General features: G+C 44.3%; 1 protein-coding gene across 2 annotated transcripts; it reads left to right on the top strand.

Moving 5' to 3' along the window:
• The first annotated feature begins 675 nt into the window (after nt 1–675).
• On the top strand, nt 676–18,864 carry Ppil1 (peptidylprolyl isomerase like 1). Of its 2 annotated transcripts, XR_013344144.1 has the most exons (5): nt 676–759; nt 4,100–4,254; nt 17,066–17,134; nt 17,711–17,992; nt 18,164–18,864. XR_013344144.1 is itself a non-coding variant. In XM_077801789.1 (4 exons), the coding sequence occupies exons 1-4, from the start codon at nt 704–706 to the stop codon at nt 17,929–17,931; spliced, it is 501 nt and encodes a 166-aa protein (XP_077657915.1). In that variant the 5' UTR covers nt 676–703; the 3' UTR covers nt 17,932–18,864. The 2 variants fall into 2 exon arrangements, 1 of the variants encoding a protein (XP_077657915.1); XM_077801789.1 differs by having other exon boundaries at nt 17,711–18,864.
• Nucleotides 18,865–19,154: the final 290 nt, after the last annotated feature.

Consider the following 19,154-nt stretch of genomic DNA (forward strand, 5'->3'; position numbering starts at 1 on the left):
TTGTGGAGACGAGACAACAAAGTGCAAAAACTGGGAAATCGCACAGCTCCTTGTAAAAGTTTGTCACTAGGATCTCTCAAATCTATTTCCTTTCGTTTTTCATCTCCTGTTCTTCCCTGGCCAATTATGGGACTAAGAAATTCTTCAAATTGAGGCCGGGTGCCGTGGAGCTCGCCTCTAATCCCAGCGGCGAGGCAAGAGGATCACAAGTTCAAAGCCGGCTTCAGCAACTTGGGGAGGCACTACGCAACTTGCACTTGCAATGTGCAATTGTCTCAAAATAAAAAAAAAAGTTCTGGGAATGTGGCTCATTGGTTAAGCGACCCTGGGTTCAATCCCTGGAACAAAACAAAGAAATCTTCAGGTTGAGTGTTAGGATATCCTTCCAATCGGAGTGAAGACTCGAAGGCCCCGCCTTCCCTGCCTAAAAGGACCAATGAGGTCGTGCGGAGAGTGGCGCGGTCTCTCGTTTGGGGGTCGCCTCTAATGGAACCTGCACTTTTCTTCCTGCTTCCGCCCAGCCACTTTTCGCCTGGTACCCCAAACTTGGATGAAGAGTTCTTCCTCTTCCTCGTCCCATTCGCCTAAATCCTGGAATCCAAAGGGTTGAGCAGTGGGGACCGGAAGTGTGCGCAGCAGCAGCGGGTCCCCAGCAAATCGCCGGAAGTAGCAACTGCTAGAGGAGGAGTCCGCCGGCTTCGTTATGGCGGCCATTCCCCCAGACTCCTGGCAGCCGCCCAACGTTTACTTGGAGACCAGGTGAGAGGGCGGGGGTCGGTCCCTGCGGCTGGACTGGCAGAGGCGACGCGGAGTCCGGGCCTCGCCTTGAGCTCGGTTTCCCGCGCTCTGCCCCAAGAGGCCAGGCTTCACGTCAAAGAGCGGGAAGCGGCGGCGGAGAAGACCCCTGAGGGCGGACGGGGGACCGCCACGCCTGCGCCCAGCGCTGCACGGGCTCACGCTGTGGGTTTGATCCCAGTACTTCGGAGACAGCTGCTGGTTGTCGTCCTCCTTCCACCTCATTCATTCATTCATTCATTCATTCACTCAACAAAGGCCAGGCAGGTAGGATCTGGAATCTGGGAATACAGAGGTGGATAAGTCGCATCCCTGCCTTTAGGAGCTTACAGTAAGACCTTACGTGACACGTTGCACGGTGGTGTGAACAAATTACTATGAAAGCACAAGAAGCACGTTTTTCCCACTATCAGAGAGTGAGGTGGTAACAGTATGACCAAGCACCAACCCGCTTGTGCCATGCCTCTGATGTGTGCCATCACATTTTAGTTTAATTCTCCTACAGTTTAGATTAGATCCAAGCTACACAGCTATTAAGTGGAGGGCACCTCATTTGGATCCTGGTCCTCTTGCCTCACCTGCTAGATTCTTTAGCCCCATTCGTTCCTTTGCCTCTTTGGAAGAAACTCAGTGATCTTTCCAAAGTAGGACGAGGGAATCCTTCTCAAAAACTCTAAATAACGTCTTGCTGAGAGAGCATAAAAACTTTCTAGTCTGGCTTTTTTTCTCTTCTGGCCCTTGCTTACCTGCTGTTCCCCCATCAGCCGCCAGGAGCCAACCAAGGTCCCTGCCTGATACTGTCTCCGCTACTTTCAACCAGAGCAGAGTTCTTTCGGGCCCCACTCTGTATTTGCTGGTAGTGTTTTTGCACTGACCATCTTTTTCTTCATCTTATATGCCAAAATTTTACTTTATGCAGGCCCCAACTTGAAATTTAAGTCTCTCGTCAGTATTTTTTTTTTAATTGCAGAATATGTTGAAAATTCAATCTAAGCAAAATAGGGGTATAAAAAGGAGTAAAAGTCATCCTCCCCCCCAAAATAAACCTACCCCCCTATTAACTGTTAAATAACTCTCCAGATTTTTTGGGGAGGGGCCCTGGGGATTGAACCCAGGGGGCACTTTACTGCTCAGTCACATCCCCAACCCTTTTTATTTTTTATTTTGAGAAAGGGTCTCACAAAGTTGCTTGTGGTCTCTTTAAGTTGCTGAGGCTTGTCTTGAACTTGTGATTCTCCTGTCTCAGCCTCCCTAGTCCCTGGGATTACAGGGGTCTGCTACCACCCACCTGGCTCCAGATCTTTTTTAATGTATGTATAACCATCGATGTGTTTTATCCTCTTAACAAAATTGGGGCCATAGGTCATATATTTTTTTCAGTAATTTTGATTTTTTTTTTAATTTTTTTTTCTCAGTGACAACATGTAGTTTTCCATAGTATGGATAGTTCCATATTTTAGTAATTTTCTTTTTCAGGGACATTTAAGTTGCTTCTGTTTGTTTGCTAGGACAAATACTAAAATGAACATCTTTGAACATATTATAACCTTAGAAACTTATAAGTTTTCTTGGAGAAAAGTCTGGGTGGGTGATGATGTGTAGGAGAAGACTCCTTTCCTACCTTCATTATCCTTAGGAATACTGGGGAGGAAAAAAAGCATTTATCACATTGGGTAGGTGCAAAGGTTTGAAGTCATCAGGTTTTGTGTTCACTTTATGCCCTCCCAAACACACAGACTATACCTTTGTGTGTGTGTGTGTGTGTGTGTGTGTGTGTGTGCTGCTGAGATTGAGTTCAGGGCCTTGCACATGATAGGCAAGCCCTTTACCACTGAGCTACATCTCCAAACCTTTTTATTTTTTGAGACAGGGTGTTGCTAAGTTGGCAAGGCTGGCCTTGTACTTGGATCCTCTTGCCTCAGCCTCTGATTACAGGTGTGCACCACCATGCCCAGTTTTATTTTTCTACTAAAAGGTATTAAGGTAGGTAATCTATTCATGTGGATCAAAAATAGGAAAATTTAGGTTGGGCATGGTGGCCTAAACATGGTGTCTTCTATCCAGAAACTTAGGCAAATATAAATAAATCTGAACAAAATTTTTTTTTCAGATTTATTTATATTTAATGTCATTTTAACAAAATTTTAATAAAATTTACAAATTAAGTACAAGATTTTTTTTCCTAAAAGAAGTACCAGAAATCCCAGCATATTTTATTAAAAGGAGATCATCTGTGTTTGTGTTATTTGCATTTATGTTCTTGTGTTTGAGTATGAAATCTTGTGGTTATCACAATTTCATGACTTACAAGATTGAAAATCAAAAATCCTTGCCAGGGCTGGGGATGTGGCTCAAGCGTTAGCGCATGCGGCCCGGGTTCGATCCTCAGCACCACATACCAACAAAGATGTTGTGTCTGCCGAGAACTAAAAAATAAATATTAAAAATTCTCTCTCTCTCTCTCTCTCTCTCTCTCTCTCTCTCTCTCTCTCCCCCCCCCTCCTCTCTCACTCTCTCTTTAAAAAAAAAAAAAAAAATCCTTGCCAGGCACAGCGGTGCATGCCTGTAATCCCAGCCCCAGCGAGACTGAGACAGGAGAATCGAAAGTTCAAAGCCAGCCTCAGTGAGACCCTGGGGATGTGGCTCAGTGGTTGAGTACCCCAAGTTCAACCCCCGGTACCAAAAAAAAAAAAAAAAGTGAAGTGCTAAGTAACTCAGTGAGACCGTGTCTCTAATAAAATATATAAAGGGCTGGGGATGTGGCCCAGTGGCCAAGTACCCCAGTGCCCCTGAGTTCAATCCCAGGTTCCCAAAATAAAAGAATCCTAGAGCAGCTCCATGATATTTTGTTGGCCATGATCTTGGGTTTTTTCCTTCTTCTTCTTCCTCCTCTTCTTCCTTCTCCTCCTCTTCTTTTTTTTTTTTTTTTAAATACTTTTTTGGTTATAGATGGACACAATATCTTTATTTTTATTTGTTTATGTGGTGCTAGGGATTGAACCCAGGGTCTCACGCATGTGAGACAAGCGCTCTACCACTGAGCTACAACCCCAGCCCCTGCCTGTTGTTGTTGTTGTTATTTTGATTCCAAGGATTGGACCTTACTTCCTGAAGCAGTAAGTCACATCTCTAGCCCTTTTTATTTTTTATTTTGAGACAGGCCTTGTTAAGTTGTTGAGGCTGGCCTTGAACTTGCAGTCCTTCTGCCTTAGCCTCCCAATCGCTGGGATTCCAGTTGGGTGCTGCCACACCTGGCTTGTGATCTTGTGCTCGACTGGTGTTGTGTTGTCCTTTTTCCTTGCAGCATGGGAATCATTGTCCTGGAGCTGTACTGGAAGCATGCTCCGAAGACCTGTAAGAACTTCGCTGAGTTGGCTCGTCGAGGTTACTACAATGGCACCAAATTCCACAGAATCATCAAAGATTTCATGATCCAGGGCGGTGACCCAACAGGGACAGGTACAGTGAAGCTAACGTTAGTTTCTGGGTCTTTCTCTCATAACTGAGTGCTAAGGCAGCCAGGGTTTTCTTTCCCATTTACGTGGGTCTGGGTTGATTGATTTTAGTGACAATTCCTGCCTTCCCCAAACAAATGTGGAATTGACCAGAAACTAATTTTGACTCCTGGGCATGATAGTTTTCATACCTTCTGTGTGTTTTTCAGCAAGAACAGATAATATTTGCTTAGACTGTAGTGACGCATAGAGCAGTCTGATCAATCAAAAGTTAAAATTTTAAAAAAAGATATACAGTATGTTGAAAAGAGTGAAATATTGGGTTCCTTCATTGGCTCTTTCATTGAACAGATATTGAGCTCCTGCTTTGTGTCAGATGCTTTTCTAGCTGTGGTGAGATAGCTGTGAATAAAGAGTTCCCGCTCTCAGTGAACTGGGAAAGGAGTATGGGCATACAATTTTAGAGAAACAGTCAAAGATTTGAGATGTTATTGGAGCAGAGATCTGAAGGAGGAAAGAGAATGAACCTTGTGATAGGAGAGAAAATTCTGGGTGAATTGAAGAGCAGGTGCAGGGCCCCTGAGGCAGGAGTCTATGTAGACCTTGTAGAAACTGGTAGAGACTTTGGGTTTTATTTTGAGTAAGATAGGAACCGTTTAGAGTTTTGATAAAGGAATGACATGATCTGACATATGTTTTAAAAGGACCACTCTGGAGAACAGATGAAGGGAAAAGAATTGGAGCCAAGATCAGTTAGGAGTTTGCTGTCTACAAAAAATGGTTGAAGTAGGCTGTTAATAGATAAGGTGGTGAAAAGTCATTGGATTCAGGCTTCTTTTTGTTTGTTTTTGTGGGGGGGTTGATACTAGAGATTGAACCCAGGGGTACTTTACCACTAAGTCACACCCCAATCCTTTTTATTACTTATTTATTTTTAATTTTTTAAATTTTTATTTTGAGGGCTGGAGATGTGGCTCAGCGGTAGCGCGCTCGCCTGGCATGCGTGCGGCCCGGGTTCGATCCTCAGCACCACATACCAACAAAGATGTTGTGTCCGCCGAGAACTAAAAAATAAATATTAAAAATTCTCAAAAAAAAAAAAAAAAATTTTTATTTTGAAACAGGATCTCACTAAGTTGCTTAGGGCCTCCCTTAGTTGCTGAGGCTGGCCTCAAACTTGCAATCCTCTTCGAAGGCTGGCCTTTGAAGTCTCTGCGACTACAGGAGTGTGCCACCGTGCCTAGCTGGATTCAGATTAGTTTTAGATAGAGCTGATGGGATTTGTTGACAGATTGGACAAGTGGTGTGAGAGAAGGAAATGGTCAAGGATGACTTCAAAGATTTTAACCTGAATAGTGAAATGGAGCAGGCTGGTAGAGAAGCAGATTTGGAGGAGAAAGATCAAGAATTTAGTTTTGGACACATTCTATTTGAAATACTCAGTAATCTTCAGGAATGTTGAATAAGTAGTTGGATATGAGTTTGGAGTCCAAGGAAAGAGCTGCCATAAAGATATGAATTTGGAACTTGTGGATTTTAAGTGGGCTTTATTAGCGAAACGGGTGGAATGCTTACTCATTTCAAAACCCTTGCTTCTCAATTTGCTTGTTGTCTGCTAATTCCTGTTCTTTTGCCTTTAAACAGTCTTGGTTTTCTCTGTGCAGAATCTTGTCACACTCTTATTATTCTTTGCCATTCTTAATTATCCTTTATGTCAGAACTAACCCTTTTTTTAATGTACATGGACACATTTCAAAAATACAAAATACGTGGGGCTGGGGTTGTGGCTCAGCGGTAGAGTGCTCGCCTAGCATGTGCAAGGCCCTGGGTTCAATCCTCGGTCCTGCATATAAATAAGTACATAAATAATGTAAAGGTATTGTGTCCAACTACAACTAAACAATAAATATTTTTAAAAAATACAAAATACACAGGAAAAAAAGAAAAATTGCTCAAAAGCAAAGCTCCTAAAACTTTCTAACCACTATTGTCTTATCTCCTAATATCCTTCTGCTGAGAAATGCACACTGTTGGCTTTTGGAGGCACCATTCTAGATGTCTTTCTTTTCAGATATCTAGTTAGGAGTATGCAGGGAAGGCTGGGTCTGTAGCTTAGTGGTGGAACACTTGCTCAAGGCCGTAGGTTCAGTCCCCTGCACCAAAAAACAAAGGATGAATGGATAACCATTTAGCATAGATAATTTCAAGAGAATGGGATATTTCTTTATGCTTTTTTTTTTTTTTTTTAAGCATGATAGTGTAATGGTTTAAGTCCCTCTTAGTTCAGGGCCACACATGTAATGTCCCTGGCCCTTCCTCTGGGAGCATACCTGAGCTTGTGGCCATGATACGGTGGTTGGGAGATGGTGGAGTGCAGTACTGCCTCCTGCTTGGGCATGTGGCATGCAGCTGGGTGCAGCTGGGGAGTGTATCCTGCATCCTGTTGCACGTGAACCAAGGCGATGTCCGATGTCCCTGTTCTACTGACATCATTCCTACTCAGCCTTCATGTGTGAACACCATCTGTATGCTATTTTTAAAACAAATAGTGGTATATGTAACTTTGTGTATATTTGATTTTGTTTCTTTTAATTTTGTATATATTTAACTATATTTTTTTAACTGAAAAAACTGACTTCCTCTATGAAAGATGAGGCAATTAGTAATTAAAAGTTTCTTATTCCTAATTTTTGTTGGTAGTTTTATTTTGTTGTCTATACTGTAACTCAGCTACAGTGTGCATTCTATTTCAGGGGTTCTGTGCCCACCACTTTGATATCTTCACATGTGCTAGAGGAAAGGATTTTGTGTCTTCTTTTTCTTTTCTTTTTTAAATTTTGAGACTGGGTCTCGCTAAATTGCTAAGGGTGGCTTTGAACTTGTGATTCTCCTGCCTCAGCCTCCTAAACTGCTGGGATTATGGGCTTTATGGCACCCACCCAGCAAGATTTCTTATCTATTGGTTTTTATTGCAAGAGCTGGAGGTTATTATATTTTTTAATTGGCTTCTGTTTGAGAATTTTCTGTATTTATTTCGGTACAGGGATTGAACCCAGGGGTGGTTTACCACTGAGCTATATCCCAACCTTTTTAAGTTTTTATTTTGAGACATCTCACTAAGTTGCTAAGGCTGGCCGTAAACTTTCCATCCTACCTCAGCCTCTCTCAACCTCCCAGAGTCACTGGAATTTCAGGCCTTCCTTCACCCAGTTGTTTGTGAATTTCTGCATATTCCCTTTATACTTGAAAAAGACCATGACTAGGTATAGTATTATTCTTGGGCCACATTCATTGCCTTATATCTTTTCAGACGATTCTGATCCATTGCCTTCTGGGTTTGAGTACAGTTTTGGAAAATTCTGAGGTCAGATTTACTCCTTCCTTTGATTCAAAGGGAAATTTCTTTTTTCTTTTTAATATATATTTTTTTAGTTGTAGATGGACACAATACCTTTATTTTATTTATTTATTTTTAGGTGGTGCTGAGGATGGAACCCAGGGCCTCCCATGTGCTAGGCAAGCGCTCTACCGCTGAGCCCCAGCCTCACATTTCTTTTGTGGGAAAAAGATGGCTTTTCTCTTTCTGCGCTACCTTTACTAAAAGAGTCCCAAACCCTCACTCTGCCTCACTCAGTTTTCAGTCATGTCTGTTCTTTGCTGCTCTAATTTATTTATTACCTCTTTATTGGTATCTATTGGATCTCAATTTGTGTCCTTAGCGCTGCCATCTTTTCACCTTACTCTGTGATTTGTTGTCTTCTCTTTGAGCTTTAGTTTTATTTGATTCTCATTCCTACTAAATCATTGTATCTTGACAGCCATAGAGAAGCCACTTCTCAGGACATTTTCTCCCGCGCTGAGTTCCTGAAGTATTTTGTCCTTCCTCCCTTTCCTCTTTCTGTCCTCCCATTTGTTGTGGTTTGTTTGCAGTTTCTGTGCCGGTTAATTTTCGCACCTGTGTTGGGCCTGCCTTCCTCTGCTCAGGGACAGTGTAAGTGGAGTTTCCTGTCATTCTCCCCATATATGTGGGCCAGATGTTTCCCCCACTCCAAATGCTAGGGTTCTCGTCTCCATCTTCTCCTAGCCTGAAGAGCGTTGGGGAGCCTCTTGTGGAAGGGCTTGCCTCTGATCTGCCTTTCAGACTCCCCAAACCCTGTCCCAGGGCTTTCTCTACCAGCCAGTGGTGACCTTCTGCCTCCACTCCGACTCATCCATCCCTCAAGTGCCCTAGAAGGTGGCCAGCCCTGGGATGTATGTGGGTGACTGCCCTCCAGGGCTGTGCCACGCTGTGTCGGGGTCGCTGGGTCATTCCCTCTGCTGGCTTCTCAGAGTTGGAGGGTATCTGTGGGAATTCTCAGGAGGACACTCCTTTCCTGTTATGACCTTAGGTAGTGCAGGCAGGAGAGTCTTCTATTTCTTTTCTTGGCTGACTCTTTTCAGAATTTTTAGAATGTTCGTTTTCTTTATTTGGCTGATGCTGGTGAACTTTTGGATTTTTAAATTTTCATCATTCTCTGTTCCCTTCTCTGGTTATTGAGTGGAGGTAGAGTCTAATCCTCCCTCAGTCCACTTTATCTGAAAACGTTCTGCCAGTACCTCAGTGACCTCTTCCTGTCTTCTTCCTTTCTTCCTCGCATTGCGATAATGAAATGAATTTTAATTCATAACACCAATGAACTGAGAAGTCTGTGGTTAGTGTATAAGAATCGGAAATGACTCAGACACGAGTTGCTCATGCCAGAGCTCCCCTGTATTTTTGTACTTGGTTTGTGATCCTTCCTAATGTCACATTTCCATGATACAGTTTTAATGAAATTGAATCACAAGAAGATTTCCAAATAACTGCATCCAGCCTCAAGTATAATGAGTGTTTGAGCAGCTGCCAGAAGGTCTGTGATAAAAAACAAACAGAAGGTAGGCCTTCCTGGGTCACTGGATCATGCCTGCTTGCTGAGTAGGTGACACATTTTTTGCTAAACATCTCGGGTGGCGTGTGGCATCCTGGGATCTTCAGTAATTTGGTGTGCCATTTCAGCTGTCCTGTTTGGCTACCCTGGAACCATTTTTTCCACAGTCGTCTTCTGATACATCTTTCCCAGATGCTTTCTCAAATACCCTTTGACTTCCTGCTTCATTTCCTTTTTCTGCCTTCAGATGCTCATATTAAGATACCTCAGTGTTAGCACTTTCTTAGCCTTCTGTGTGCCTTTTACCTCTTTCTACTAACCTCTTCCTGTCCTCCTCTTTAGGCTTAACATCCTATGGAGTTCTTCCTTGAGGTTCTGATGTTCAGCACTTGGCCCCACGGTGCTCGCCAGCTGCTGTGATTTGATGATTAATTATATGCTGATTATCCTATGCCTCACCCTTGCACTGATTTCCTCTCTTCTGAGTAGCCCCAGGAACACCTGAAATTTATCCCGTTGAACAGTGAGCTCACTGTTAGTTTTATTCATTTGATGAATATTTGCTGAGTCTGCGGGGTGTCCTCTGCTATTCCAGGGCCTATGAGGAGTGCTTAGGCATTAGAAACCACGTTTTTTTTTTCCCTTGCAGAGCTCCCAGGCCTGCCAGGAAATAAGCTATGCATTTTAAGAAATAACTAGAAGGTAGCTATATAATTAATATGCAAATGTTAGGGTGGCCTGGTATGGATTATGTGTACGCAGCAGGTAGGAATAATTCATAAGGGAACCAGTGCAGTGGAGTGGGATTAGTTGGGCAGGGGAACGGACTGAAGAGGGTCTTGAAGGAAGTGTGGAATTGTAACCCTGAGAAATGGAGAGAAGATGATCCAGCATGACTCAGGGGCCGTTTGGGTTTTTGTTGTTGTTGTTGTTGTTGTTTGTTTGCAGTACTGGGGATTGGATCTAGAGGCACCTTACCACTGAGCTCCATCCCTAGCCCCTTTTTAATTATTTTTCATTTTGAAACAGGACCTCACCAAATGGCCCAGACTAACCTTGAACTTGCAATCCTCCTGCCTCAGCCTCCCCAGAGGTGTGTGCCACTGTGCCTGGCTCATTTGAGAGTCTTGAGTCTGGGGTAAATAAGAAAAAAATATGTGAAAAGTTTAACCCAACTGTGATATGTGGTAGTGTAGTATCAAAATGAAGGGCAGAGATGGGTAGACTTGGACTTAAATCCTGGCTTTACATGAACACTCATAAGACATAAACAAGTCCAGCAACCTTGCTGCCTTCTTATCTATAGCTGGGGAATGCGGTTGTGCTTATCTCTTGAGGTTATTGTGAGTAACAAATGATCTGATGTTTGTAAAATGGTTAGCACAGGCTTAATAGAAAATAGGAGCTCAAAAAAGGTGTGATACTTATTTTTGTTAATTCATTTAACAAATGTCTTGGATTTTTCCATAGGCCTGGCATTGCTGGGGATACAGCAACTTGTGGAACTCCTGGGAAAGACAGGATATGAATGAATAAGTACATGCCATACTTTCAGGTTGTGACAGATGATATGGAAAACATAATTACTTCAAGGGGTAGAGGGCTGAGGCTACAGCTCAGTTGGTGGAGTGCTTCCCTCGCATGCACAGGGCCACGGGTTTAATCCCCAGCACCAAAAAAATTAAAAAAAAACTACAAGGGGTGGAGCAGGGTTTCTCCGCCTTGGCATTGTTGATCTGGGCTGGATAATTCTCTGTGGTGGTCTGTCCTGAGCACTGAAGAGTGTTGAGCCACATGCCTGGCCTCTGCCCGCTAGATAGATGACAACAGTACCTTTCAGTTGTGACAACCAAAAATACCTCCAGAGATTACACAGTGTCCCAAAGGGTAACCCCCCTGGCCTAGAGGGTGATGAGGTGCTGTTTGAGATAATGTGATTAGGCAAGCCCTCTCTGATAAGGTGGCAGAGCTCTGAATATGTGAAGTAGTGAGCCATGAGACTAAGTGCCAGGGACAAGGACACTCCAAAGGGAGCAGCAGCCTGAGGCCTCGCCTCCTGTGCTTGGCAGGAACCGCTGAGGGCCAGTGTGGGTGGAGCAGAGAGGGCAGTGGTGGTAGCAGGAGATGACTGTGGAGAGGTTGGAGAGTCTAGGCTGAGCTGGGGACAGTGATCTTGTTCTCCGTGTGAAGAAGAGTTGATGGAGGATTCCAAACAGGGGAGTGCCAGGATTGGACTCATTTTATTTTTATTTATTTATTTTTAATATTTTTAGTTGTAGATGGTCACAGTACCTTTATTTGGTTGTTTTGTTTTTTTAACGTGGTGCTGTGGACCAAACCCAGTGCCTGACGCGTGCTAGGCAGGCGCTCTACCACTGAGCCCGAGCCCCAGCCCCAGCCCTGCACTCACTGTAAAAGGATCCCCCAGCTTTGTGAAGAAGAGACCTCTGAGGAAAGAGGGGAGCAAGGAGAACTGAGGGGAGCTCTTGTTATCAGAGCTAGAGGTGGTTGTGGTTTGGACCATGGCGATAGCAGCTGTTAGTGTGTCCGCAGGGAATCAGACACCGGGCAGAGGGGGACAGTTGAGACATCCATTGGACTAGCTCATTGGGGAAAGTCAAAGGGAGAGGGATCCGGAGTTGGAAGGGTGAGTCTGCACAGAGACAGCTGCTGGTGGAGGGAGCAGGGAAGAGAAGGGACCCATAGGAGAAAAGGGGGAAGGAGGAACCCCAGGAGGACAGGAGTTTTGGAAACCTCAAGAAGGGGGCCATCAGCTGCCTGATGATGCCTGAGGAACGAGTCAAGGGAGCCCTTCCTGCATTCATAGCAGGAAGTCACTGGTGACCTTGGCGAGAGCAGCTTCAGTGGAGTGAAGGAGGCAAGTCTGCATGAAGCCTGGTCAGAAGAGAGCGGGAAGAGAGGACATGGAAATACCAAGTGTCGGCAGATTTTCCGGCAGTGTCTGACGGGTCCAGGGAAATGGGAATGTGGAGGGGGAGTTTTGTTTTTAAGATAGGAAATATCAATACCATGGTTTTGTGCTGACAGGAATGATGTGTTAAAAGAAGAAAATTTGATAACAGGAGAGGGGACATTGTAGTTCTCCAGTTCTTTCAAAGTGAATGGGGCTGAGCAGGTGGTGGGATGGTGCTGGGAACAGTTGGTTCACGCCGTGACTCAGTGGTGCAGGAAAGGAGAGAAGGGTGGAGGCCAGGGGAGGGAGTCATTTGGTGGTGAGAGACTTGAAAGTTCCCTTCTGAATACTTGCTTTTGCTCAGCAGAATAGGAAGCAAGGCTGTCTTTAACAAGTAGCAAGGAATGGTAGAGTTTTGAGGACAAAACTGGTGGAATCATCCACCAGACTGCTGTCCAAGGTGTCCTACTAATCATGACTGCAGCTGCCTTTTGTGAAAAATACTCAGGTTCCCTTGGTTAGATCGGGTCGTCATCACTGATGCTACCCTGTGTTTACTTCATGTTATACATTACACAACTCCTGTGCTTGTCTCATTTTTTATAGAAGTTAACTACCTTACTTAAGGTTAAATAGTGAGTGGTATAGTCACAACTGGAATTGGAATGTGTGACCCCAAAGGCAAGTAAGAGCTTCAAAGCCTCCTGCAGAGCCCTGGCATTATTTCTCATGATAGATGAGGTACCTGGCATTTGCAGGGATGATCCAGAAGTCTGTTCCTCTTCCTGCTTTGTTACTAACAAAGTGATGTGTCGGTTAGCAGTGCTTTGGGCTACAAGTAGCAGAAGACTCAACCACAATGGCTGTTTTATATTTCTCATGTAACAGAACATCCAGAGGTGAGCATTTGTCATTGATTTCACCTGCCCAAGCAGAGTTGTTGGGCACGGGCTTGCCACAGCTTTCCACTTTGACATTTTTCTGTGTTAGGCTTGGGTCCCAGACTGTTGTCTTGGTGTTGCAAGATGGCAGCTGCTGCTCCTGATGTCACCCTGCTTTCAAAGAAGGAAGATGGGGAAGGAGCTGTGGCTAAAGCACAAAGGAATATGTATGTCTGTTTTTTATCAGAGAAATTGTGTCTTTCTCAGAACTTCCACTTGGCACACTTCTGTTTCCTTCAATAAGTCAGAGCTGGGTCTTCTGGTCACCTCTGGCTGCAGAAGGAACGGGTCAGTACCTGCCTTCCTTGTCGGAGATTGAAGTAGTCTGTGGAGGAGGTGGGGATGTACAGGGGACAAGTGACCTAAGTGACTAGATTCTCTTGCCAGAAGAGAGGCCTTGGGTCATTTGCCATCTAATGTTGAGTTCCCTCCAAGCAGAACTTTCACATGATCCTCCTTATGGGTCACTGCCTGTCCATGGCGACTTTGGGCCTGTATATCAATCTGTGGTCCAGTTATCAGGTCATGGGAGGGGTGGGGACAAGTAGCACCAAGTACGGTAATCTTTGTGTAAAACCACTCTGCACATCCCTTGTCTTAGATGTCTCTCTAGTTCTTGGGAGGTTTCCAGTCAGTGAGGAAGAAGAGCAATGGAGGAGTCTTGGGAATAAGAAAAAGCATTTTTGATTTAAAAATATATATATCAACTGCAAAGATTTCTGTGCATAGAAGGTCCCCTTAAAAGAGTGGAAAAAAGTCAACCTGGAGAAGGTATTTGCAAAGCATTAACTGACAAAGTGTTAGTATCCATAAGGTAGATTGATATGTAAATTTTAAAATGTCAATGAGGCTGTTCACAGACGACTTGAAAGTTTGCACAACTTAAGGAAAAGGAAGATAAAACATCCCTTCAGACTGACAAATATTTTGGAAAGTTGGCTGAAGGACCTGTGGCAGTGGAGTGAGCATGAGAGCACTGTGGCCGGGTGCACACTGGTTCATCCCCATGGACCAGACAGAAAAATCGAGTAATGATGAAACCCTCAGCCGTGACCCTGCATATCCCCAGGAGGTCACGTCTTGGAGAGCTCTTACACTTGTGTTTGGGAGACAGTATGGGGACGATGATTACAGCACAGTTGACAATAGCGAAAACACTGCAAAGAGCCTCCGTGTTAATCAACACAAGAAGCGGTGAGACGGTGTCACAATCATGCCGTGGGATAAGCGCCATAGAGAACTACAAGAAGAGTAGATGAGCCCCACAGTGAGGAATAAAATAGCTAATTGTAGAAAGATCCACAGAGTATACTATCATACAAGAAAGTTAAAAGTCACACAAAACAGTAATATCTTTTTAGTGAAAAAGAAAATGCATGGAAAGTGATTTTTTGGAAGCAGTTATTAGCTTTTAGGAGAGTGAGGGGGTGGGAGGGATGCAGCAGGGTGTGTGCTGGGATCTGATTTGTTACACTTTATTTCTTGGGGCAGGTGGGGACCTCATTGTCATATTATTCTTTGTGTCTTTGGTGTGTCTGAATTGTATACTTTGGGTAGCTGTGTTTAACAGGGCAGGCAGAAGAGGAAAATTGAACCTTGAAGTACAGGCTTAGGAGGCAGGTGTGTGCCGACTTCAGTTGTCTGTGTATTAGAGCAGCACACAGCCTGCTGAGCGTCCAGAGTGTTGGCTTTCTAACTGGTCATTGGTGTCTGTGGAGTGTTTCCTGCACCGGAGAACTCTGTCATCACTCCCTGCTCCTGCCGCCTCTCCCCTGCTCCGCATGCCCAGATGAATGTTTGGATTGGATTTGTTTGTCTTTCTGACATTTTGCTGCAAACCCTACTGAGTTGAATCGGGTTATGAAAAGATAACAGATTATGAGTAAGTGATGCTGTGGGGCCAAGCTAGTCCCAGTTGGTCCTACCAGGCCTAGTGATTCAGAAGGGGCCTCCATTCTCTCTATTCTTGTCTCCTGAGGGCTTCAAGGCCCCATCCCCACCTCTGACTTTCTCTGGCTCTTGTTTGTGGTGCTTTTGGTGATGGTTTTCAGTTCCTAGAGGGCAGAGGCCTGGAGGTTTCATCTGGCAGCTATCAGTTTGCAGAGTTCACACTTTCAAGGCTAGAGCCTTACTCTTTGTGACTGCCCTAGGGCAGAGCAAAGAAGGGGATGAGCCAGAACACATGGGTTACATAAGTGCTGTTTGGAAGTATACTGGCAAGGTACAATTTGGGGGATGAATTTTTACATAGTTTGGTATAGTTCAGTAATTTTCCAGGGCCAGGAAAAACCTTGGGCTAGGTGGGAGGTTTCCCCCAGAGGGTTAGGATTCACCCCATTCTTCTTTGCATGAGAACAGTGTTTTGTTCCCAACAGGGACCTTGACAGGCTCCCTGTGGTGGAACAACCTGAAAGGTGAAGCAGAGAATTTTTGTCTTTTACCTGCTGTGGAAAGGCAGCAGCCATGACCAGGAGCCTAGGGTGAACTTGGTACAGAATCTTGCTCCTTTTATAGCTGGCTGTAAAAGGAGGAGAGCCGGCTTCCAGGCAAGCAGAGAAAGCTAATAAATCCAGTGTTCGCTTTGTTCCAGGCTATTTTGTTCTGCTTGGCCAACTTGGATGAACCAGTGGTACAATAAGGTTGACTATGTAATTGACCAACGTTGGCTGGGAAAGCTGCCCCCCTATTGTGGCTGTTTTCCTTTGAGAAAACCATATTGCTGTGTACAGTGGTGCACGCCTGTAATCCTGTTTACTCTGGAGGCTGAGGCAGGAGGAGCACAAGTTTGAGGCCAGAGATAGCAAGACCCTGTCTCAAAATAAAATTTAAAAAAAAAAAAAAAAAGGAGGAAGAGCTAAGGCTGTAGCTTGGTGGACGAGTGCCCCTAGGTTCAGTTCCCCATATGGGGACGGGGGTGAGAAGAAAAGAGAAAAGAAAACCATATTTAATTTATATCCTTTCGCTCTAAGAACCTACTGTGAATATAGTATAAATAGCATTTGATAGTGACTTTGCTGCAGATCGTTCCCAGGCCTTTGTTTTTTCATTTTCCCTTGACTGTACACTACTTGTCCCCTCAGTGAACTCTGCCATTTTAATATTCCTTTCTGCCACATCACCACTTACCATTGTCCCTATTTCTCCTTAAGCTGGATAAGTTTGAAAAAGATGAATTTTTGATTCTCTTATTTTGAGGCAGGGTCTCGCTAAGTTGCTGAGGCTGGCCTCAAACTTGTGACCCTCTTGCCTCGGCTTTCTGAGTAGCTTGGATTACAGGCATGTGCCACTGCACCTGGCAACTTAGGTGAATTTTATTTTCCATAATCTAGGTTAAGGGTAGCAAACAGATTTTAACTCCTTGCTATCTTTTCTGATCCTCCAATAATGGCTAACTGGAGTTGTGGATTGATAAGGATTTTTTTTTTTTTTTTTTGGTCTTTTAAATCCTTTTTTGTATTTTTTTATACTTTTTTAGTAATTGTTTTTTACAGGGCTGAGGACCGAACCCAGGGCCTTACGCATGCTAGGCAAGCGCTCTGCCACTGGGCTAAATCCCCAACCCCGATTGATAAGGATTTATAGGCAAATCTAAGCTCGGCAGGGAAGAGTGCTGATTGATGGCAGCGTCAGTGATGGGCACAGGGTTAGGGCTTGGGGCATTTCCACAAAAATGCTAATAAAAATGTTAAATGTCAGGAAACCTCTTACTATGTCAGATTATGAATGAGAGAAATCTGTAAATGATTATATTCTAGGGGACTTCTATTTTCTTTTGATAAGGTTGTGTTTTCTGCATTTTTGACAGTGAACATGTATTAATTTAGTAAGCAGGGGGAAACACTATTATTTTGAAAAGAAATGTCTCACCTGAATGAAAACAGTGATTTGAATATGCTGTGTTAGTACTTGATTCGGTAGTTGTAATATATCTAGCATGGGGCTAGAACTGCTCCTTTTCTTCCCTGTACTTGGACAAATCCCTGGACTCTGGCTGTCCTTCTTGCTGTAAGGGGGGCTGTGGGACTGGTTCATTTCTGATCTTCTAATTGTCAGGTCGAGGTGGTGCATCTATCTATGGCAAACAGTTTGAAGATGAACTTCATCCAGACTTGAAGTTCACTGGTAAGTGCATCATCTGGCTGAACTGGTTAGGAAGGGGGGGCAGATTTTGAAAGCTTGGTTCTTGGCTGTGATTCAAGGTAAATGCCTGACACTGTGGCATGGTGCCAGGCTGCTGCCCAGACATGGCGCCATAAAGAGTTCTGACAGATAAAACGGCGTCTCACAGAGTCCTCAGTGGTTCAGAGTCTTGGTTTAAGTGTTCTAGACTCTTAACTACTAGACCACTGTTGTAGACTAAAGGACATCTAAACTGAAGGTTTCCTCAGAGAAACACAAGACCTTGCTGGGTTTCTGAAGGCAATCAGTAACATGGGCCAGGGGTTAGCAGGGGTCATCAAGGGTCCAGGCTAGGACGTAGATGGGGACGGGGAGACAAGGTCATCAGAGTAGAGTGCAGTGACCAGCTTTGTGCGGGGCAGAGCACCAGCTTTGAGAGAGACAGGTCATCTAGGGCTGGACAGTAAGTGATGACAACCAGAACATTCCAGGGATGCTTCTTTGCATCCCTAGAATGGTGTAGCAGCTGAAGCCATGAGACTTATTCATACTCTTTCCTCTCTTCCTTTTTCCCTCCAGGGGCTGGAATTCTTGCAATGGCCAATGCAGGGCCAGACACCAATGGCAGCCAGTTCTTTGTGACTCTTGCCCCCACCCAGTGGCTTGATGGCAAACACACCATTTTTGGCCGAGTGTGCCAGGGCATAGGAATGGTAAATCGAGTGGGAATGGTGGAAACAAACTCCCAGGACCGCCCTGTGGACGACGTGAAGATCATCAAGGCATACCCTTCTGGGTAGACTCGCTGCCTCGCAGGCAAAGCCAAGTCTTCTGCTGTGGCCCCATCAAACCAGCTTCCAGGTGACATGTAACTCAGCTTAATTTTGGCCTTGAATATATTGGCTCTAAGGAAGCCTGGGGCCTTGGGTGAGTTAGGATCGAAGTGTACTTTAATAGAATGCTTCTCTTTCTTCACCTAGTGCCTGGACTGACGGGGCATTCGGAGAAATGCCTCCATATGTTTATTTACAGGTTTCTGCCCCCTGTGGATGACCCATACTTCTCCTTGCTGTGCATGTCTGCTCTGATACACTTGGAACAAAATGAAGCAGGCTGTGTCATCTCACAGAGCCTAAACAAACTTGTTCTTGAAGAGATTTATATTCTAGCCTACACTGCAGTCTCTGGTAGCTGACAGCCACAGAATTCAAACCGAGTAGTGTCTGTCAGCCCTGTTAACCCTGCACACCCCATCTTCATCTCCTGCATTTGTTCTTCCAGGGAACGTATGCGTCTCTCTGTTTTCCCTCTCAGAACCAGAACATCAACACTGCTGTTTCTTATGCTTAAACATCCCACACAAAGCCACATTGAATTTTTGCCAAATGAAAAATGCATCCAACAATCAAGTTTCTAAGAAGGTGCCAAGTGAGGAATGATAATGTTTAATAATTGAGAAAGGAATTTATTAGAAGGAAGCTGAGGCATTGACCATTTTTTCCCCAGAAGGAGAAGAAGTCTGTAGTGAGCACAGGACGGACCGCATTTTCCTCAGAGCAGCACCCTCCAGGAAAAGCACCGCTTATGTTTTTAACCTAAGACTTTAGAGAAATCGGATGAGATTTTTGTACTTTTTTTTTTTTTTTTTTAATCTTTTATGAGTTTTGGGGTAGGAGTAGGGATGAGAGGAAGTAAATACCTATGTAATACATAGAAATTTCCAAATAAAATGCTATTGGTGGTTAATCGTGGGTATGGTCTGACTGTAAATGCTGTTTGAGGATCTAACAGCCATTTTCATCTCAGGTAGATTTGCAGAGCTCTAATCTTCCAAGTCTACACATCATTTTAGGCTTGTGGGTCTTCATTGGGCTTTTTTCAGGAGCAGTTCTGACAAAAGGCAGAACCAAAAAAAGAATTAAATGATATCAGTTAGCATTTCTGAGGAAGAGGTGAGCTGTAGGTGAACCAGGTGGGCAGGCCCAGAGACCAGGGAAACCCTCCAGTTTACAGGGGGCCACAG

Source organism: Urocitellus parryii, chromosome 8, assembly GCF_045843805.1.
Source record: "Urocitellus parryii isolate mUroPar1 chromosome 8, mUroPar1.hap1, whole genome shotgun sequence".
Lineage (NCBI taxonomy): Eukaryota > Metazoa > Chordata > Mammalia > Rodentia > Sciuridae > Urocitellus > Urocitellus parryii.